Below are 15,992 nucleotides of genomic sequence, written 5' to 3'. Positions count from 1 at the left end.
GTTTGTAAGAGTGGCTAAGCTTCCAGTATTTGGAGTGCTTGATAAAGTGAGCAAGCTCTGGGTTTCAGTGCCATGCCTGTCAAGTGGTAATAAGGTAGCCCCGCTGTTTCTTTCAGAGCAATAAATACAGCTTATTAAAAACCACTGTGAATCTCTGTCCAAACATGTGAGAGCTTGCTTAATCGTTGAAGGTGCCTTGTCTCTTTATCCTAGCTTTGGAAGCTAGGACACACAGGAAGTGAGGCTCCTTTCCCCCTTTCTTTGTAATGAGCAGAAGGCTTTCCAATTAGGGCAAAATGTGCTATTTCTACCAACTATTCCTATAATGAAAGCGTGCAATAGCTCATTGCATACCTGTGGCTAACCTTGGCTTTCTTGGCTCTCAATTTCTCCGTTGTCTTGTGTCAGTAAAGTAGATCCAAAGAATAGTTCTCAGTATATTTGCTCCATGTCCTCCTAGGCATTGCCTTATTGGTACATTTAACTTAGTTTAATAACAAATCGAGTGTGTTTCTGTGCAGACATACGCACTTGGGGGGGGTGGGGTGGGGGTGGGGGGAATAGCAGAGCTGTAGAAAAATTCACTCCTGTTTTCCTCTAGCCAGTGAAAAGAATTGAAGGATTCAGGGACTGTGCTAGAAAACAAAATCACCCCCTTCTAAACCTAAAATGCAGAATATCCATGAACTGACAGAGAGATAAGACATATTAAGACTACATTATGGAAGGATAAAAAAACAGCGAAGCATGATCCTACTAGGATACCATAAAAGGAGATTAAGGGTTCTTTCTTATAGCTCGGGTAAAGGGCTCCCCTCCCATTTGCAAATCTGCAGAAAACATATTGCTGTCCATATGCCAGTCGTTGTTGTTTTTGTTGTGGCTTGTAGCTACAGTATATCCAAGTATTGGTTTTGGTTTTAGTTATGTCTGGAATACGTTTAGAGAAATTGGAATCCTTGAATACATAATAGTTGCATTCATGTAAAATCTATACACAGATAAGAAAACCACAGTATGGACAGAAGATGGCAAAACACACTAGTTCTAGTTAGCAAAGGACTGAGACAAGGCTGTATCCTCTCCAGGGGGGGGGGTTTCCAGCTTCTGTTACTGCCGGTTTGCTCAGGGCCATGCTTTGGGGGGGGGTGCGCTTGATGCACCCTATGTGTACCTGCACAGTAGTAAAAAAAAGTGCTTCTGCGCATGTGCAGAAGCAAAAAACAAGATGGCGGTGCCTGTGGTGCCACTGATAGAGTCGGTTTGGGGGGTGGCCAGCTGAGTTACTACCTACTCTCTCAGCCGGTCTGAACCCACCTCTAATACTCTCCCCTTATTCAATTTATGTGGAGAATATATATTGGTGGTAGGTGGATTGGAAGAAGGTGAGCAGAGTTTTAAAATTAGAGGAAGAAATATTAATGACCTATGCTCTGCTTGTGATACTCCTCTGATGAAGTGAAGTGGCAAAGAATCAGCAAGCTCTCATAATGGAAGTGAAGGTGCATGGTGGGGGAAAAATGGGACTAAGATTAAAAATAAAGAAGACCAAACTCATGATAGCAGGTTCAGTAATCAACTTGACAATAAAGATATTGGTTAGTTTCTGCCTTTGGAGTTCAGCTATCAATAGTAAAGGAGCCAATACTCAAGAAATATGCTGCAGACTCACACTTGACAGGGTAGCCATGAGGGCCTTGAAAAATATTTTCAAATGCCATGATGTTTGTATACTTACAAATACTAGAATTGCACAGGCAATGGCTTCCCTATGGTGCTCTAGGGAACCAAAAGCTGGACTTTGAAGAAGCAAAATAGAAAGTATAGTTTTTTAACTTCAGTATTGGAGAAGTTTCCTGAGAATACCCTCGCTAGCCAAGAAAATGAACAATAATAATTAAAACAAAACCTAGAATTCGAACTCAAGACACAGATGACCAGGCTCAAATGATCATACTTTAGACATATTACGTGAAGACTTCAGCTTCATAGAGATGGGATCTCTGCTGAAAAAGAAACATCTCTAGTAACTTTCAGTTGGCTGTTCTTTGGGCAGGTTAAAAAGGAATTCCCAATGTGCCATTTCCCCTTACAATTCTAATGATGATTACTCTCAGGCATGTGTGGTCTTGGTGCTGCTATATGTATTAACAGGAAAGTTTATTTTGATGATAATGGGAGCCTTCTTCCTATTTCATCAAGAATCCTATATTGGGAATTTTTTTCTCCTTTACAGGGGTAGGTGACTACAGTATGGCACCTTTACGACCTGTAGACTTCAACTCCCAAGTTCACAGATCATAAAGGTGCTATAGTTGCCCATTCTTGCTTTAGATACCCATTTGTGGTAATAACTGTGTTTTTCTAAAATGCCCACATTTGCATTTATCATTTGTTAAACCTCATTCTTAGTCCCTCAACAATAGGAGCAACTAAGGGTTTTCTCCCCTCTAAAAGGCCATGGTGCAGCCATTGCTTGTTTTCATAGTTACCTGCCATTTCATACAAAAGTTTGTATGAAACTTTTATCATACCTATATCTCCTGGGAGCTTTTGGTGTTTTTTTTTTAAATTGGGTTTCCTGGAGTCCTCTATACTTACTTTACTTTCCATGAGTTCTTTTTCTCTGTAGTCAGATATCAAGCACTTTCACCAGTCTGATGTCCTCCAGATGTGGAGGAGGTTGGGAATAACGACTTGTAGAAAAAAAGAAAGTGCTCCTTTATCACTTGTCACAGTGGGTTAGCTGAGGACCCCTCACTATATAATTAAAATGTTTGAATGGCAGGATGGAGAAGTTCGGTTTACCAAACTCACAAATCTTTCAGGCTACAGTAATTCCAAATCACTGTAATCTTATCCCAGAGAAGTAAAAGCCTCATGTTTAATAACCTGTGGCAAACAAGAACTGCCTCTGGGCAAAAGAGAGGAGAAAACATATGCTGCATTTTGTATTGTGGAACTTGTCTCTGAGTGTCAGCTATCCAAAAGTAGGTATGTGTACCTGGAGTTTGAAAGCACGGGTGTCTGTTGCTTCTATTGCTTGCGCAAAAGGGGGATCGGCAGCTGCAGTCGTCTTCTAATCCCACTCCTGTAGATTTTTTTCAGACCGAAGTCTCTCTTTTGCCGTGTGCCTGCCATTTGCAAAAGCCATCACATAGATTGTACTTGATCTGAGGCAAATTTAGACTTAGCTCCGACTCTGAGGAGTTTGCTTGGATCTGCCTGGGGCTGAAGTGTGGGGGGCTGTGCTCTGAACCTTTAGCCGAGTTCCTCCCTCTCCGCTCTCCCGTTTTGCTTTGCATGTTTGGAGAGAAGGAATGACTCAAAGGCAGAGAGAGGATTTGGGCTGCCTGCCAGTCCCTTGGTGCTGTGCTGTGACCTGCTGCTATGGGCACCCCCCCACCCCCACCCCTGTAGCTGTCTTCGCTCCCTTTGTCTGGAACTGGCCTGTTTCCTGAGCCAGGCCTTTGAATCGTTCTAGTCAAGGCTTTCACACAACAACATTGCCACTGGTGACCCATGGGTTTCCCCTGCAAGGGATAAGGAATGTGCAGGATAGGCCAGCCCCATGATGGACGAACACAAAAGGGGAGAGAGAGAGATTCCAGGAGAAAAGTGCAGGCTATGTTAGTTAAAAGGCAAAGGGATGCCTTGTGGAGATTTTTTTTTTTTTAAAAAAATGCATTTATGAAAAGAAGCCTGAGAATTTGTACCAAATTTTAAAGGGATATATAATTAAATTACCGTCTGAAATGTGGATGGTATCCTCATAAGCAGGATCAACATTTTATACCTGAAGAGAAAAAAAAATAATCGAAAGCAGCAGTAAAAAAAAATCAACAGCAAGAACAAAGAGTGTAGAAATGATGGAGTGTAGAAATCGAAGTTAATTTCAATTTTTCTATGTGCTTTAGTAACGGTCTCCAGAAAGGAAAAAGAAAAAAAATATGAATAGATTTTTAATCTGACACATTCATCTGTTCACCGGTTTTCCAAAACAGATACCTCTCTGGTTAAGTCATGATTACTCTTTTCCTGATTTTGTAGATGCTTATCTGTTCACATTTTCCTAAATAGGCACCTTGTCAGGAGTCTCTTTGTGAGATATTTTGTCCCTCCAGCAGTGTATAAAATGAAAAGTATAAGTGGGGAGAATGCTAGATAACAAGTTTTTATTTTATTTATTTAATAAGACAAAACGCACACCTTTAAGCTGTTCTACATCGTCTGACAGTTCAATAGGCATTTTGCAAAACAATGGTGCGAGTTGCTGTGAGGGCTCTTAATGGAACTGGAGATGTTTCTAAGGTGAAATCTAGCATAACCTATTCTAACATTAGACAGCAGTTGAATATGTTCCTTGTTTCTGAATTTGGTTTTGGAAAGGAAAAAAAATGGGGAAAAATAATGCAAACATATGGCGACAGGGTTACTTAAAAGAAGTTATCATCTGGTTCCCCACCTCCCTTTTCTGCAATTTTCATGAACAAAAAAAGACAATTACATAACAAGAACCTAAAATAAATTATAAATAGAAACAAAGAATAATTTCACAAGAACATATGAAATTGAAAGGTATAAATAAATTCTGCTGTTGCTGGCAGCTGCTAATCTCTCATCTCAACTCTGCTTCTTCTCATTCTGGAACACATAATTATTAAAGGCTTGACTTTAAGCAGGTATTTGTGCCATTTGGAGTGTTTTATTAGGAATTTGGTTTGTATTTGTAAATAACATGCTGCTTATGGTCTTCATTAGAAATATATTCCATTGCACCCAGACATGTATCTATCCATTACTGATTACCAGCAAAGAGTATAGATTTTACAAAATCAACATCTGCCCACTGCTGCTGGAAAAAAAAATCTAATTTCACAAAGGGTGCTGCTTGTGAATTGATTATGTGCCATCAGGTTGGTGTTGTTTCTTAGTTACCACATAGATAGATTTTCTCTAAGATGATCTGTGTCCCTAACCTGGTCTTTCAGGTCCAATGATGCAGCCATTGCTGCTGTAACTTGGACCATCCTGCTTGCTGCTGGTCATCCTCTTCTCTTCCCTTTTACCTTCCCCAACATTAGATCCTTCCTTCAGAGAACTATATCTTCACATCATGTGTCTGAGCGTAGCTATTTGTACTTCAAATGAGAACTTTGGAGCATCTAAAAATGTTTTCTAAGATCACCAGTGCTGTTCTGTCCATACTGTGATTTCCTGGCCTATATAGAGGTTTCTCATGAAGAAATGAGATGTTCTGGAATTCCCATTTTTATGTCTTCTACAGCTTGATGTGATCAACACAATGAAAGGCCTATAGTCAATGGAACACATACAGGTAGTCCTCAATTAATGACAACAGTTAGGACTGGAATTTCCATTATTAAGTGATACAATCATAAAACACGATGTCACATAATTAGCAGTTCTGTTACTTTTGGTTGATGTTGTTCAGTGAATCCTGACTGTCTAACCATGTTAGACCGGATGTGATGTGTTGCCATTTGCAACCTCCTGCCAGCATCCCCATTGGCTTTGCTTTCAGAATCCAACAGTGAAGGTCACAAATGGTGACAGTAAAGGTGGCACATGACTCTGGGATACTGAAATGGCAGTCATTGAATGTCTAGACTGCATTCATGGGTTCTCAGGGTCATGTCTGGATGGCTGGAACTTTGAGAATTGGGTGTAACCAATTCATCATCATCATCAGTTCAAACACTTGCTGAACAAGTGGTCATTAAGTGAGGACCACCTGCATAACTTCATTTTTGGTATTTGGTTTTCTCAATTATCCAACATGTATTAGTAATAAACTGCTTGTTTACTATTCTTATTATTATATGCAAGGGACAATATATGTTAGGATAAAACTGATCTAGAAAAGTACTAAGATTATTATTAGTAATAATTATTAGTAGTAACATTGGTATTTCTCTAAATCAGTTTTGTCCCAACATACTGTATATTGTTTTAAAAAATCCATCATAGTCCTATAATCTGAAAAAAAAACTCACCTTTTTTGTGATGCCTGCTTGATGCTTTACTTACAGAAGTCATAAGTTTGAAGTCCATGCATCTCCAGATAGTTGGACAGTATTTGTCACCATGAAAATTGCTTTTTTCATTTTTGAGAGAAGAGAGAGAGGTCTTACTGATTCTGATAGCTAGCTAGAACTAGTTGAAACTTTACCTGCTGATAGTCAAGGATAAAACATTGTATTAGTCAGTCAGATCTATTTCTAAAGATTAGATCATTAAATTCTCTCCAGGCAAATGTATAGAATGTATTCATCTTGGATCATAAACTCATTTATCAGAACACGTTTCAGCTCCTAGTTCTGCCTTTATCATTGCTACTGCATATCAGAATCACTGCTTCATAAATAAATACCTTTGGTGAAGCAACAGGGGGAAAATTCCACCCATTTACCACTTTGTTGATTTTTAAGTATCAAAACTCTGCAAACATGTTCTGAAAGTGTTTGGCCATTGGCATTAAGCTGCCAGCATAGCTGTTTTCTCCTGATTTCTAGCATCACAGCTAATAGAGGCATTCTGCATGTTTTCTTTTTCCTGAGAAGCACAACCGTGCCATCTAACTGAACCTGCAAGTATTTCTGAGGTATACGAAAGACTCTTTCGCGTGGCATAAATTTCTATCTGTTTCCACTCCCAAATGTCTGAAAATCCAGTTTGAAGCCAACCACAACTATCTTCACTTCTGCTGGTCTTGAAATGCAGGAAACAGCCAGGGAACACCATGAGGCATTCAGTTCTGCCTCCGGTATGAAAACTGGGATTAAATAGCATCCTGTCCCTTGGCAGAATAAAAATCTCATCCTTACGCAACACAAAAGAAAATGAAAAGAAAGTGCTTGTACCCCACTTTTCTTTTCTTTTTTTTGGGGGGGGGGGTAAATGTTTTGGGTGCATTTGACCATTTGCAGTAAACATAACTGCTTTGGAAGGAATGAAATTAGACTGTCAGGACACTGTTCCTTCTAGCTATGCTGCTAAAAGTTGATACATATACAAAACAGAATGGTCTGTTATGGTACATTGTGGTTTTCCCTTAAATTGTCCATTTCTCCCTTTTCTCTCTCTTGAATGGGTCTGTGCAATCCACTCAGAGGTGCTTTGCCTATTTCTGTAATTGCATTTTGTGGGAGATTATCTTCCAGCTATTTTGGGGGCTCTTCATTATATACATAACTACTGGTGACATGGTGGCATCTTGGCAACTTGATATTTGTCATAATAGAGCCAACCCTAGTTGTGATTTGCGGTTTACACCTTCTACAGGTATGTTTGTGGGTTTTCATGTGTTTGATGGGAGAGAGACTAAGGGCTCACTTCAGTTCCATTCATGTTGTTTATTTAAACAGGAAACCTAGCCAGGAATTTTTTTTGCAGTGATTGTGAAACTGACTGCAAGTGTTAAGAACTCCTTTAAAAGTTATAGAAGCAGAGGAAAGCTGCTTCTCGCCCCCCCCCCCCCCTCATATTGTGACATTGACTAGGAAGTGAACAGATTGAGTTGCCTGATAGGGTTGTTTAAATTCTTTTCTTAGAATAGTTAAGGAAATGCATGCTGAGAAATACTTAAATTGTGGCCAGGAGCTGACAGGTGTTGTTAAAGAAGAGCAAAGTCAGTAGAAATTGTTCACAGGCCCTATCATTTCACAGGAAAAAGGCTAACTTTGCTCCAGGTTCAGACAAACAAGTGTGGAATTAAAAAAAAAACCTTGAAAGAAGCCAATTTATCATGGGGATGGTGCATCTGGAGTCAACTGGAGAGGGGTGTAAAGAGAGTATGCAAAGTGCAAATTAGAAATGGGCCTTTTTACTAAATTCATCCTAATTTGGGAGCAGCCATATGAGAGCATTTGCATTGTTCAATAGGTTTTGGTCAGCATTCTGCGCCTCCCTATCAATATTTTCTGTAGTAACCATTAATTGGCTGGCCTGAAGTTTTATAACAGAATTCTGCTTTCTTTTCACAGCCTGTCGTGGGGACGTCTGGAATTCCACAGGGGCCTTCAGATGAGAAAGTAGCTGTGGTGACAGTAGATGACTGTGACACTTCAGTGGCCTTGAAATTTGGCTCTATTCTAGGAAACTATTCCTGTTCAGCTCAAGGGACACAATCAGGCACAAAGAAGTGAGAATTTTACAAGCACTATTAAATACACCTGATGAGCTTGTAATCATAAGTACTGAATAGAGATGGGTGAAAGCAGATTGACTTTACGTGAGTTATTCAGTGGGGAAATGGTTGTGAGAAAAATAAGCCGTGGGGCTATAATTAACTTTATTAATTTCCCTGGCTCAATTTTACCCTATATGAGAATGTGAAGTACTATAGATTTTATTGGTCATCTGGTATTCATGGAGATAGGAAGCTAGTAGTTTGACATATTGCATGGATGCCTATAGAGTACAGAAGCCTGTAACCATCATGAGAACTAATACTACTGTATGTTCCAAAATACATTATTTCTATTTTCTAAATACTATTCGGCTGTTACGTTAATCTCCCTTAACCTGAGTGCTTTCTGGATGAATGAGCAGATCTCAACTCCCAAATACCCCAGTCAATTTGGCTATTGCTGAAAATTCTGAGAAGTGAAGACTATATTCAGGGCAGGGCATTTGAGATAGTGATCTATTCCTTAGCCTTCCCTGCTATCTTCCGCTGCTGCACTTTTATATATAGTACATAATGATTTGCTAAAATCTCAAACTTCTACTATAAACCTCTATTAGAAATTGGATTCATAATGACTGAGGTCACATGGCTACTCTTTTAATATAATGCGTGACTGATGACAGCTTAATATCTGTTTAGGTCAGAACAACTTTCGCAAGCAGATTTTTTTCCCTCTTGATCATGTTTTTCTCTTGAGTAACTCTAATTTGACTTTACAGATCCTTGGATTTGACAGGTCCCTTGTTACTGGGTGGCATTCCTGACCTTCCTGAGAGTTTCCCAATACGGAACCGGCATTTTATAGGTTGCATGAGAGACTTCCTGATTGATAATCAAGATGTAGACCTGGCTGACTTCATTGCAAATAATGGAACTTTGCCTGGTATGATGAATTCAGGGGGAAATTGAAAGTCTAAGCAAACGGTTGGGGTTTCTGTGGGTGGAAATTGGCAAACAGACAACCACCTATTGAGAACACCTCAGCAGGCCCTAGCCACTGTCTGCAGTATAACACATCCATAGGAATGACTTTCATTCATGACTTAGCTCCTCATGACTCAGTAACAAATTCAGCAAAAGCTTTCCTAATCCTTGGAGAAGCTTCTATTACCATCCTTCCCAGTGCATTCTTACATTCTCCTTTCAGGCTGCTGTGCCAAGAAGAATTTTTGTGATACCAACACCTGCCATAATGGTGGAACTTGTGTCAACCAGTGGAATACTTTCACCTGTGAATGTCCCCTGGGTTTTGGAGGCAAGGACTGCAAACAAGGTAAAAGATGGAAGCTGCTAAAGAAGGTGCTTTTTCTGGAATGACATATGTGCTAATTGCCAGGAACTATATCAGGAAGTCACACCTTTCCTAGCTCCAAGGAAACAGAAAATATACTATTCTAATTGTTAGAAGAAATAGAAGAAAAGGTGGGAATGCTAATGTCCTAAAAATTCATGGATGGATGGATCTCTCTCTCTCTCTCTCTCTCTCTCTCTCTCTCTCTCTCTCTCTCTCTCTCTCTCTCTCCTTTTAAATACCCTTTCTTCTAAAATGGTTATATCATCCAATATAAATTAGCAAAAATGATAGGGATAGAGAAGCAGTGGTTCAAGTCCTTATTTATGATGGTAGCTGCCATATGTCTGGTTGGTTATAACAAGGAGTAAAAAAAACAAAAAAAACCATGTTTGCAAACATGTCAGAACAGCAGCACAATGGAATGAAATGGTCTTTTAAGTACCTTGTGCAGGGGTCAGCAACATTAAACACCCAAAGAGCCACAAAGTTCCTAACCGAAAGCCCCCCATTCAATTCTGGAGGCGACCAGAAGTCTGGTTCCTCAACCATAGAGTCTCTTCCTAATGTGAGCATGGTGTACTTTTTCCTCTACCTGTCCTAACCGAAAGCCCTATCAAATTGTGGAGCCAACCAGCGACAGGGAGCTGCAGCAGAGAGATGAAAGAACCACATGTGGTTCCAGAGAAGTGGTGGGTTGCCAAATATTTTACTACCAGTTTGGGCGCGTCAGGCAGGTGGGCGGAGCCTCCCGCCAGTGCTACTACCGGTTCGCCCGATCCAGCCCGAACCAGGAGCAACCCACCTCTGCTCCAGAGCCACGGGTTGCTGACCCATGGCCTTGTGGATTTAAAAAGGAAAAAAGAAAAATGACGAGTAAACCTCCACATAAAGCATGATCCAAACTCTGGAGGCAACCACAAAGAAAGCTGTTGTCTCATATATATTCCTGCACTTTACAAGGGAAATTAAAGAGTACTCTTAATAGAAGCCTTCCTTGATATTTGGACAGGATGGGCAGAATCAATTCTGACAAGACAGTGCCTAATGTGTCTTGATGCTACACCATGTAGAGATTTACAGGGGATAATTAACACTTGTAAATTTGACCTATAAGCTTAATAAAATAATCAATGCAGTATTATCCTGCAGCATTGGGTAGTCTTGACACCAATCTAGCCACCTCATTCTGTACCTTCTGCAACTTCAGAAGTTGCAGTTTCTGAGCCATCTCTAAAGGCAATTCTACATAGAATGCAAGTGTGATCATTGTGGTTCCATTGTAAGGCTATCCTGATCAAGGTAGGATCACAGCTAGGATACTAGACAGCGCTAGGCAAAGCTCAGATCTTTGACCATGGCTTCTGCCTCTTATTTGAACAGGAACCACAAGTTCAGAAGGATCCCTAATCACAAACCATCTCTTTGGAAAGGAGAAAAAAACCATTAAAAATAAATCCTGGTATCAATGTTTCCATAATGTCTAGGTAGTTACTAACATAAAACAACTCCATTAGCTAATGCTTAATCTGAGTGTGTCTTGCTCCATCCAGGGCTTAGTAGCTCAGGTTCAAGACTTCCATGGAATATGTAGGGTGGCATATAACTGATTGTAAAACACATGTGGGTGACACTTCACCTAAGCCAATGAATGACCTCTCCCAAGTTTTCATATAAATATTAAATAATACAGGGATAGCACAAGGCTCAGGGGTACCACACATTAGAGCAATCATGGGTTTGAATACTATGCCTTTATAACAGTCCACTAAAACCATTTGCTTAGATAGGAGCGAAACCATAGCCCTTGCAAGCAGTCCAAAAGAGTACAATGCTTTACATTGTTGAATGCCACTGAAAGATTTAATAGAGCCAAAAAGAATGCATTCCCCCCCCATCCAGATTTTCAAAATAGCTCATCTTTTAAGGAAGAAGCGTCATATCTTTTCCATGCCTGAGCCTGAATTCCGACTAGAAGGGATCTGCATAATCCATTTCCCCTAGGATTTTTTGGTAATTGGGTCCTCACCTCCTTGTCAACATTCTTCCACATGTTAATGACTAGAAATGTTGATAATTATAAAGTGAGTTGATTGGTTTTCACATTTTCAGCAATCAAGAAACCAATATAGCAGGCTCTAGTAATCCAGCAGAAATGGAGTCAACCACCTTACCTCTTCTTGAATCTTATATAACAAAACTACAAAAAGGATTTAAAATGTTTCCCTCTCTTTTTGTGACATGTGTACAAATATGTAACACTGTAGAAGACAATGGCAAGCCAATTCTATATAGTTTCCAGGAATTATAATATGAACATGAACTTGTAAGTTACCAGAAGGCCCTTCTGTTGGAATGAGTTCAAACACACTCATTTTGTATCTCCAGCCTATGCAAGGGTGGGTATGGTCCCTCCTCTATCCATTTGTACAGAAAGAAAAGGGAGAGAAAGAATGGACTCCCACAAACTCCCCTATCTAATGCAGGACTACAATGCAGAATGCTCTCCTGCTTCTCCACATGGTACTTACTTTTTAAGCAATTAAAAAAAAAACCCATCAGATCATTGATTAGAACTTGGGTGAAATTGTTTGAACACTTTAAGCCCAAAATACTGAAGAAACACTATTTAAAAAAAATATTATCACTATATAAGAATAGTTCACCCAACACACATATATACACACACACACACACACTCTGGTATGCAATATTTTATACACTTGTTGAACTCCTTTTCTCTGTGAAGAAATGGCAAGTCCTCAGCGTTTCTTGGGCCACAGTATGGTGATTTGGAGTAATTTGGCATTGATCATCACGCTTCCTTGGCACATTGGACTTATGTTTCGTACCAGGCAGAGCAATGGTGTCCTCCTCCGTGCTGCAGCGGGGCAGCATTCTACCATAACACTTTGGGTGAGTAGGCAACACTTTACTATTCTCTTGCAGATTAGTATCCTAGAGAAAACCACTTTATGTTACAACACAACAGGGCACCTTGTAGCCCATGGGCTAGGGACAACCTCCTAGCATTCTGAAAAATATCCCACCAACATTTATTTGTAAAATATGTATATTCTGGAGCACCATTTCAAAGGGTTGGTGGGGGGTTTTAAAATGTGGAGAAGGGTCTAGTTTTCTCCCAGAGGCCTTCCATTCCAGTTGCAGTGGCAGCAAACCACAAAGGGAGTTATTGTCTCCATGTACCTCTTAAGGGAAGGAATGGAACTATGTACTTTCTGGACTCTAGGTGGGGGGGGGTGTTGATGGACAGAGATGGATAGTGCCTTCTGCAGTGAAAACATGGCTCAAATCTAAACTCATTCTGTTCTTATCTCTTTGCTCAGTTAAATGAAGGTACATTGCTGATGACCGTGTACCGAGCCAACATCCAAATTTCAGCACTGAGGCTACACCAGGTGAAAGTGAATGATGGTGACTGGCATCACCTACAATTGGAGCTGCATAGCAGCTGGGACAATCCAGAAGCCCAGTGGTTAGCCATAATGGCTTTTGATTATGGTTTGCACCAGGTACAGTGAGCACTAGAACTCAATTAATATTGATGGTCAACTAATGACTGAATCATTTGGCATTTATGGAGCATCATTCTGTATATTTCCTAAAGCTTGAATGTAACACTTGTAGCATAATTTAGTCCAGGGGAACTGAAGTTATCTATGGGATTGATCTAAATGAGATGGATCTAAATTGATTCCTAATAGTCTGATACATTTTATCACTAATCTCTTTGACTATCCTTATGCTCTTTTTCTATAGATTTTGATTTATAGTTAGTTAATTCTATAAAATTATTCAGTATCAAACTACAGCTATCTTAATAATTTATTCCAGCCCACCTCTTCTTGGCTTTCACCACTGTCCTGGTGGTTTGTAACATCTGATCTGTATTATACAAATAAGTACTGTGGTCTCATCAAGAAATTAAGGAAAAATGATGTTTGCTTTGCCTGTCTATCCTCCAGGTGATGGCCAATATTAGTAGTGAACTTCGTGGGCTAAAAATGTGGAATTTGAGTATCGGTGCTGTACTGGGGGAGAAAGGAAACCTGCAGCATGGATTCCGTGGTTGCATGCAGGTGAGTGGATGAAGAAGAAGCCTTGATGGCCCTTTCTGGATGTTATTGGGTCAATGGGCCATACCATGGTTGACCCATCAGGTGCAGACTCCACCACTTCTTTCAACTCTTCTTTCTTCGGTGCTTTTTATATAGACATATATTTCGGGAAAGGTAGGCCCAATTTATAGACCACATCACTCTTAAGCAAATAACGTAACTGACATCCTTAAAAAAATTATGTAACTGGGAGAGATTGTTGTGGAGTATGTGTCTGTGCCAGTATAACTATACAAATAGTTTAGTATACAAATATAAATAAATTAGAAGCTGTTATGTCTGAAATCTCCAGGAACCAGAGCTGTCTCATTCTCCAGCTTGATTTTGCTGAAAATTGAATGAAGCAAGCATTCTTCTAGGTCCTAAGTCATGTCTACATTATGCAGATCTTACATAAGAACAGCAACACATGCAGGTAGTCCTCGACTTACAACCACAGTTGAGCCCAATATTTCTGTTGCTAAGGAAGAGATTTGAGTTTTGCCCCATTTTATGACCTTTCTTGCCCCAGTTGTTAAGTGAATCATTGCATATGTTAAGTTAGTAACATGGTGGTAAGGGAATATGGTTTCCCCATTGACTTTGCTTGTCAGAAGGTCACAAACGGTTATCACATGACCCCAAGAGACTGCAGCTGTCATAAAAAGGAGTCAAGTGTCTGAATTTTGATCACGTGGCCACGGGGATGCTGCCATGGCTGTAAATGTGAATTATTAGTTTTGAATGATCATTAAGCAAACTGTTGTAAATCAAGGACTACCTGCAGCATGCAATTCACAATTCTTTTTTTTAATTGTTTTAATTAAACAAAAAACACATACAAAAACATTCTTCATTACATCTTCCAGAAAGCATGTCGATTGGTTGCAAATAAATTTCGTGCGTTACTACAATCATTCTTTATACTTCATTCATATTGAATTGTACATTTTAAATCAAAAATCTTTATACCATCAATATACCATCATTCTCATTTAACTATATTTGTTTAAACGTGCTTTTGTCTAGAATCATTTATATTTATATTATAATAAATCTAGACAAAAATTTATTACTAGAATTTATAAGTACCCAGGAGAGATTACATGTTTATAACAAAATCTAAGCCAAAAAATATTAATAAAATTAATAAATCTTTTCCCCAGGTCCCATATTATAGTTTATATCCAAATTATTTTTACCAGTTAGAGTTATTATTTCATTATTATTGTCATGATGGGTTGTAATTCACAATTCTATAATAGCATTTTTTGTTCACTTTTCCCACTTAATAGTCATGCTGGCTCCATATTTCCTGTTTATGAATGGGGACTGAGTATATAGCATCTTAAATTCAATGAATACTGAAACAAACTGTATTTGTACAGATCCGTCAAGTATCAACTGTGTTTATTTTAAGCAATGCAGCACCATCTAGGGGCTGCAGTTCTCATAGTTGGCTTATTTATTTAAAGATATTTATAGTTTGCTTTTTGGGGTTCCTAAAAGGCGGTTGGAATAAATAGGCTGCAAATTGTCTTCACTAAGGTTCTCAGTTCATAGTTCACTGAGTTCATAGGTTCATTGAGAACCAGAAGCAAGAAATGAATGTGCAGAAGAATAAGAGCTGATCTTCTCCTTCCTTCCTTGGTTTTCTTTTTTTTGCTTGGATCCGCCAGGGTGTAAGGATGGGAGAGACGTCAGGCAGTGCCATCACCTTGAATGTAAACCAGGCTGATAAAGTGAATGTGGAGCATGGCTGCAGTATCCCAGACCCGTGTGACTCCAATCCCTGTCCTCTCAATAGCTACTGCAATGATGATTGGGATAGTTATTCCTGCAGTTGTGATCCAGGTCAGTGGAAGGGACAGTGGGATTATAATGGTGAAGAAGACTCCATATTATGGTTCTTAGGCGGCCTAGAATTGCGTACCACAAGATGGGCTGCCATATAAATTCAATGTATACTTTTTTTAGAAAAATCCTCTAAAACAGTTCTAATGCTGCCTAAGGTTTAGGTGGCTATAGTCCAACATATTGGGAGGGCATCAAGTATTTGCCATGTGTGATATGTAATGGGCTTAACTGTTGTAAATAATAGCTGCATTGTACTCAAAACATTATTTTTAGTTGTGCAATAGCTGAGTCAGAGCTTAAAATAATACTATTAAAGCTGTGATACAAAGCTTCAATAATTTATTATGATTCATCCTGATGGAAAGATACATTATACAGTTACTGTGTTTTAAATGTTCTTTCTTACTGTAGTTCATTTGTACAATATATATGGACTTTCTGTGCTGTTTGCTTTAATCCAATGTAGTTTGTTTTTGACACTTTCCTTAATCAAATAACTAATATACAGCAAAAT

At 39.2% G+C, this 15,992-nt stretch overlaps 1 protein-coding gene across 2 annotated transcripts in view; it reads left to right on the top strand.

The window, feature by feature from the left end:
• CELSR2 (cadherin EGF LAG seven-pass G-type receptor 2) overlaps positions 1-15,992 on the top strand; it is a 121,181-nt gene that overhangs the window by 62,551 nt on the left and 42,638 nt on the right. For both annotated transcript variants that reach the window (XM_081946665.1, XM_081946664.1), the window contains exons 6-12: positions 8,007-8,164; positions 8,932-9,095; positions 9,360-9,485; positions 12,253-12,419; positions 12,851-13,036; positions 13,490-13,603; positions 15,301-15,475. In XM_081946665.1, coding sequence (XP_081802791.1) covers positions 8,007-8,164; positions 8,932-9,095; positions 9,360-9,485; positions 12,253-12,419; positions 12,851-13,036; positions 13,490-13,603; positions 15,301-15,475 — 1,090 coding nt within the window. The remainder of the gene's footprint in view (positions 1-8,006; positions 8,165-8,931; positions 9,096-9,359; positions 9,486-12,252; positions 12,420-12,850; positions 13,037-13,489; positions 13,604-15,300; positions 15,476-15,992) is intronic.

The sequence above is a fragment of the Natrix helvetica genome (genome assembly GCF_964273705.1).
Source record: "Natrix helvetica genome assembly, chromosome: 3".
NCBI lineage: Eukaryota > Metazoa > Chordata > Lepidosauria > Squamata > Natricidae > Natrix > Natrix helvetica.
This window is presented reverse-complemented; position numbering and strand designations above follow the sequence as displayed.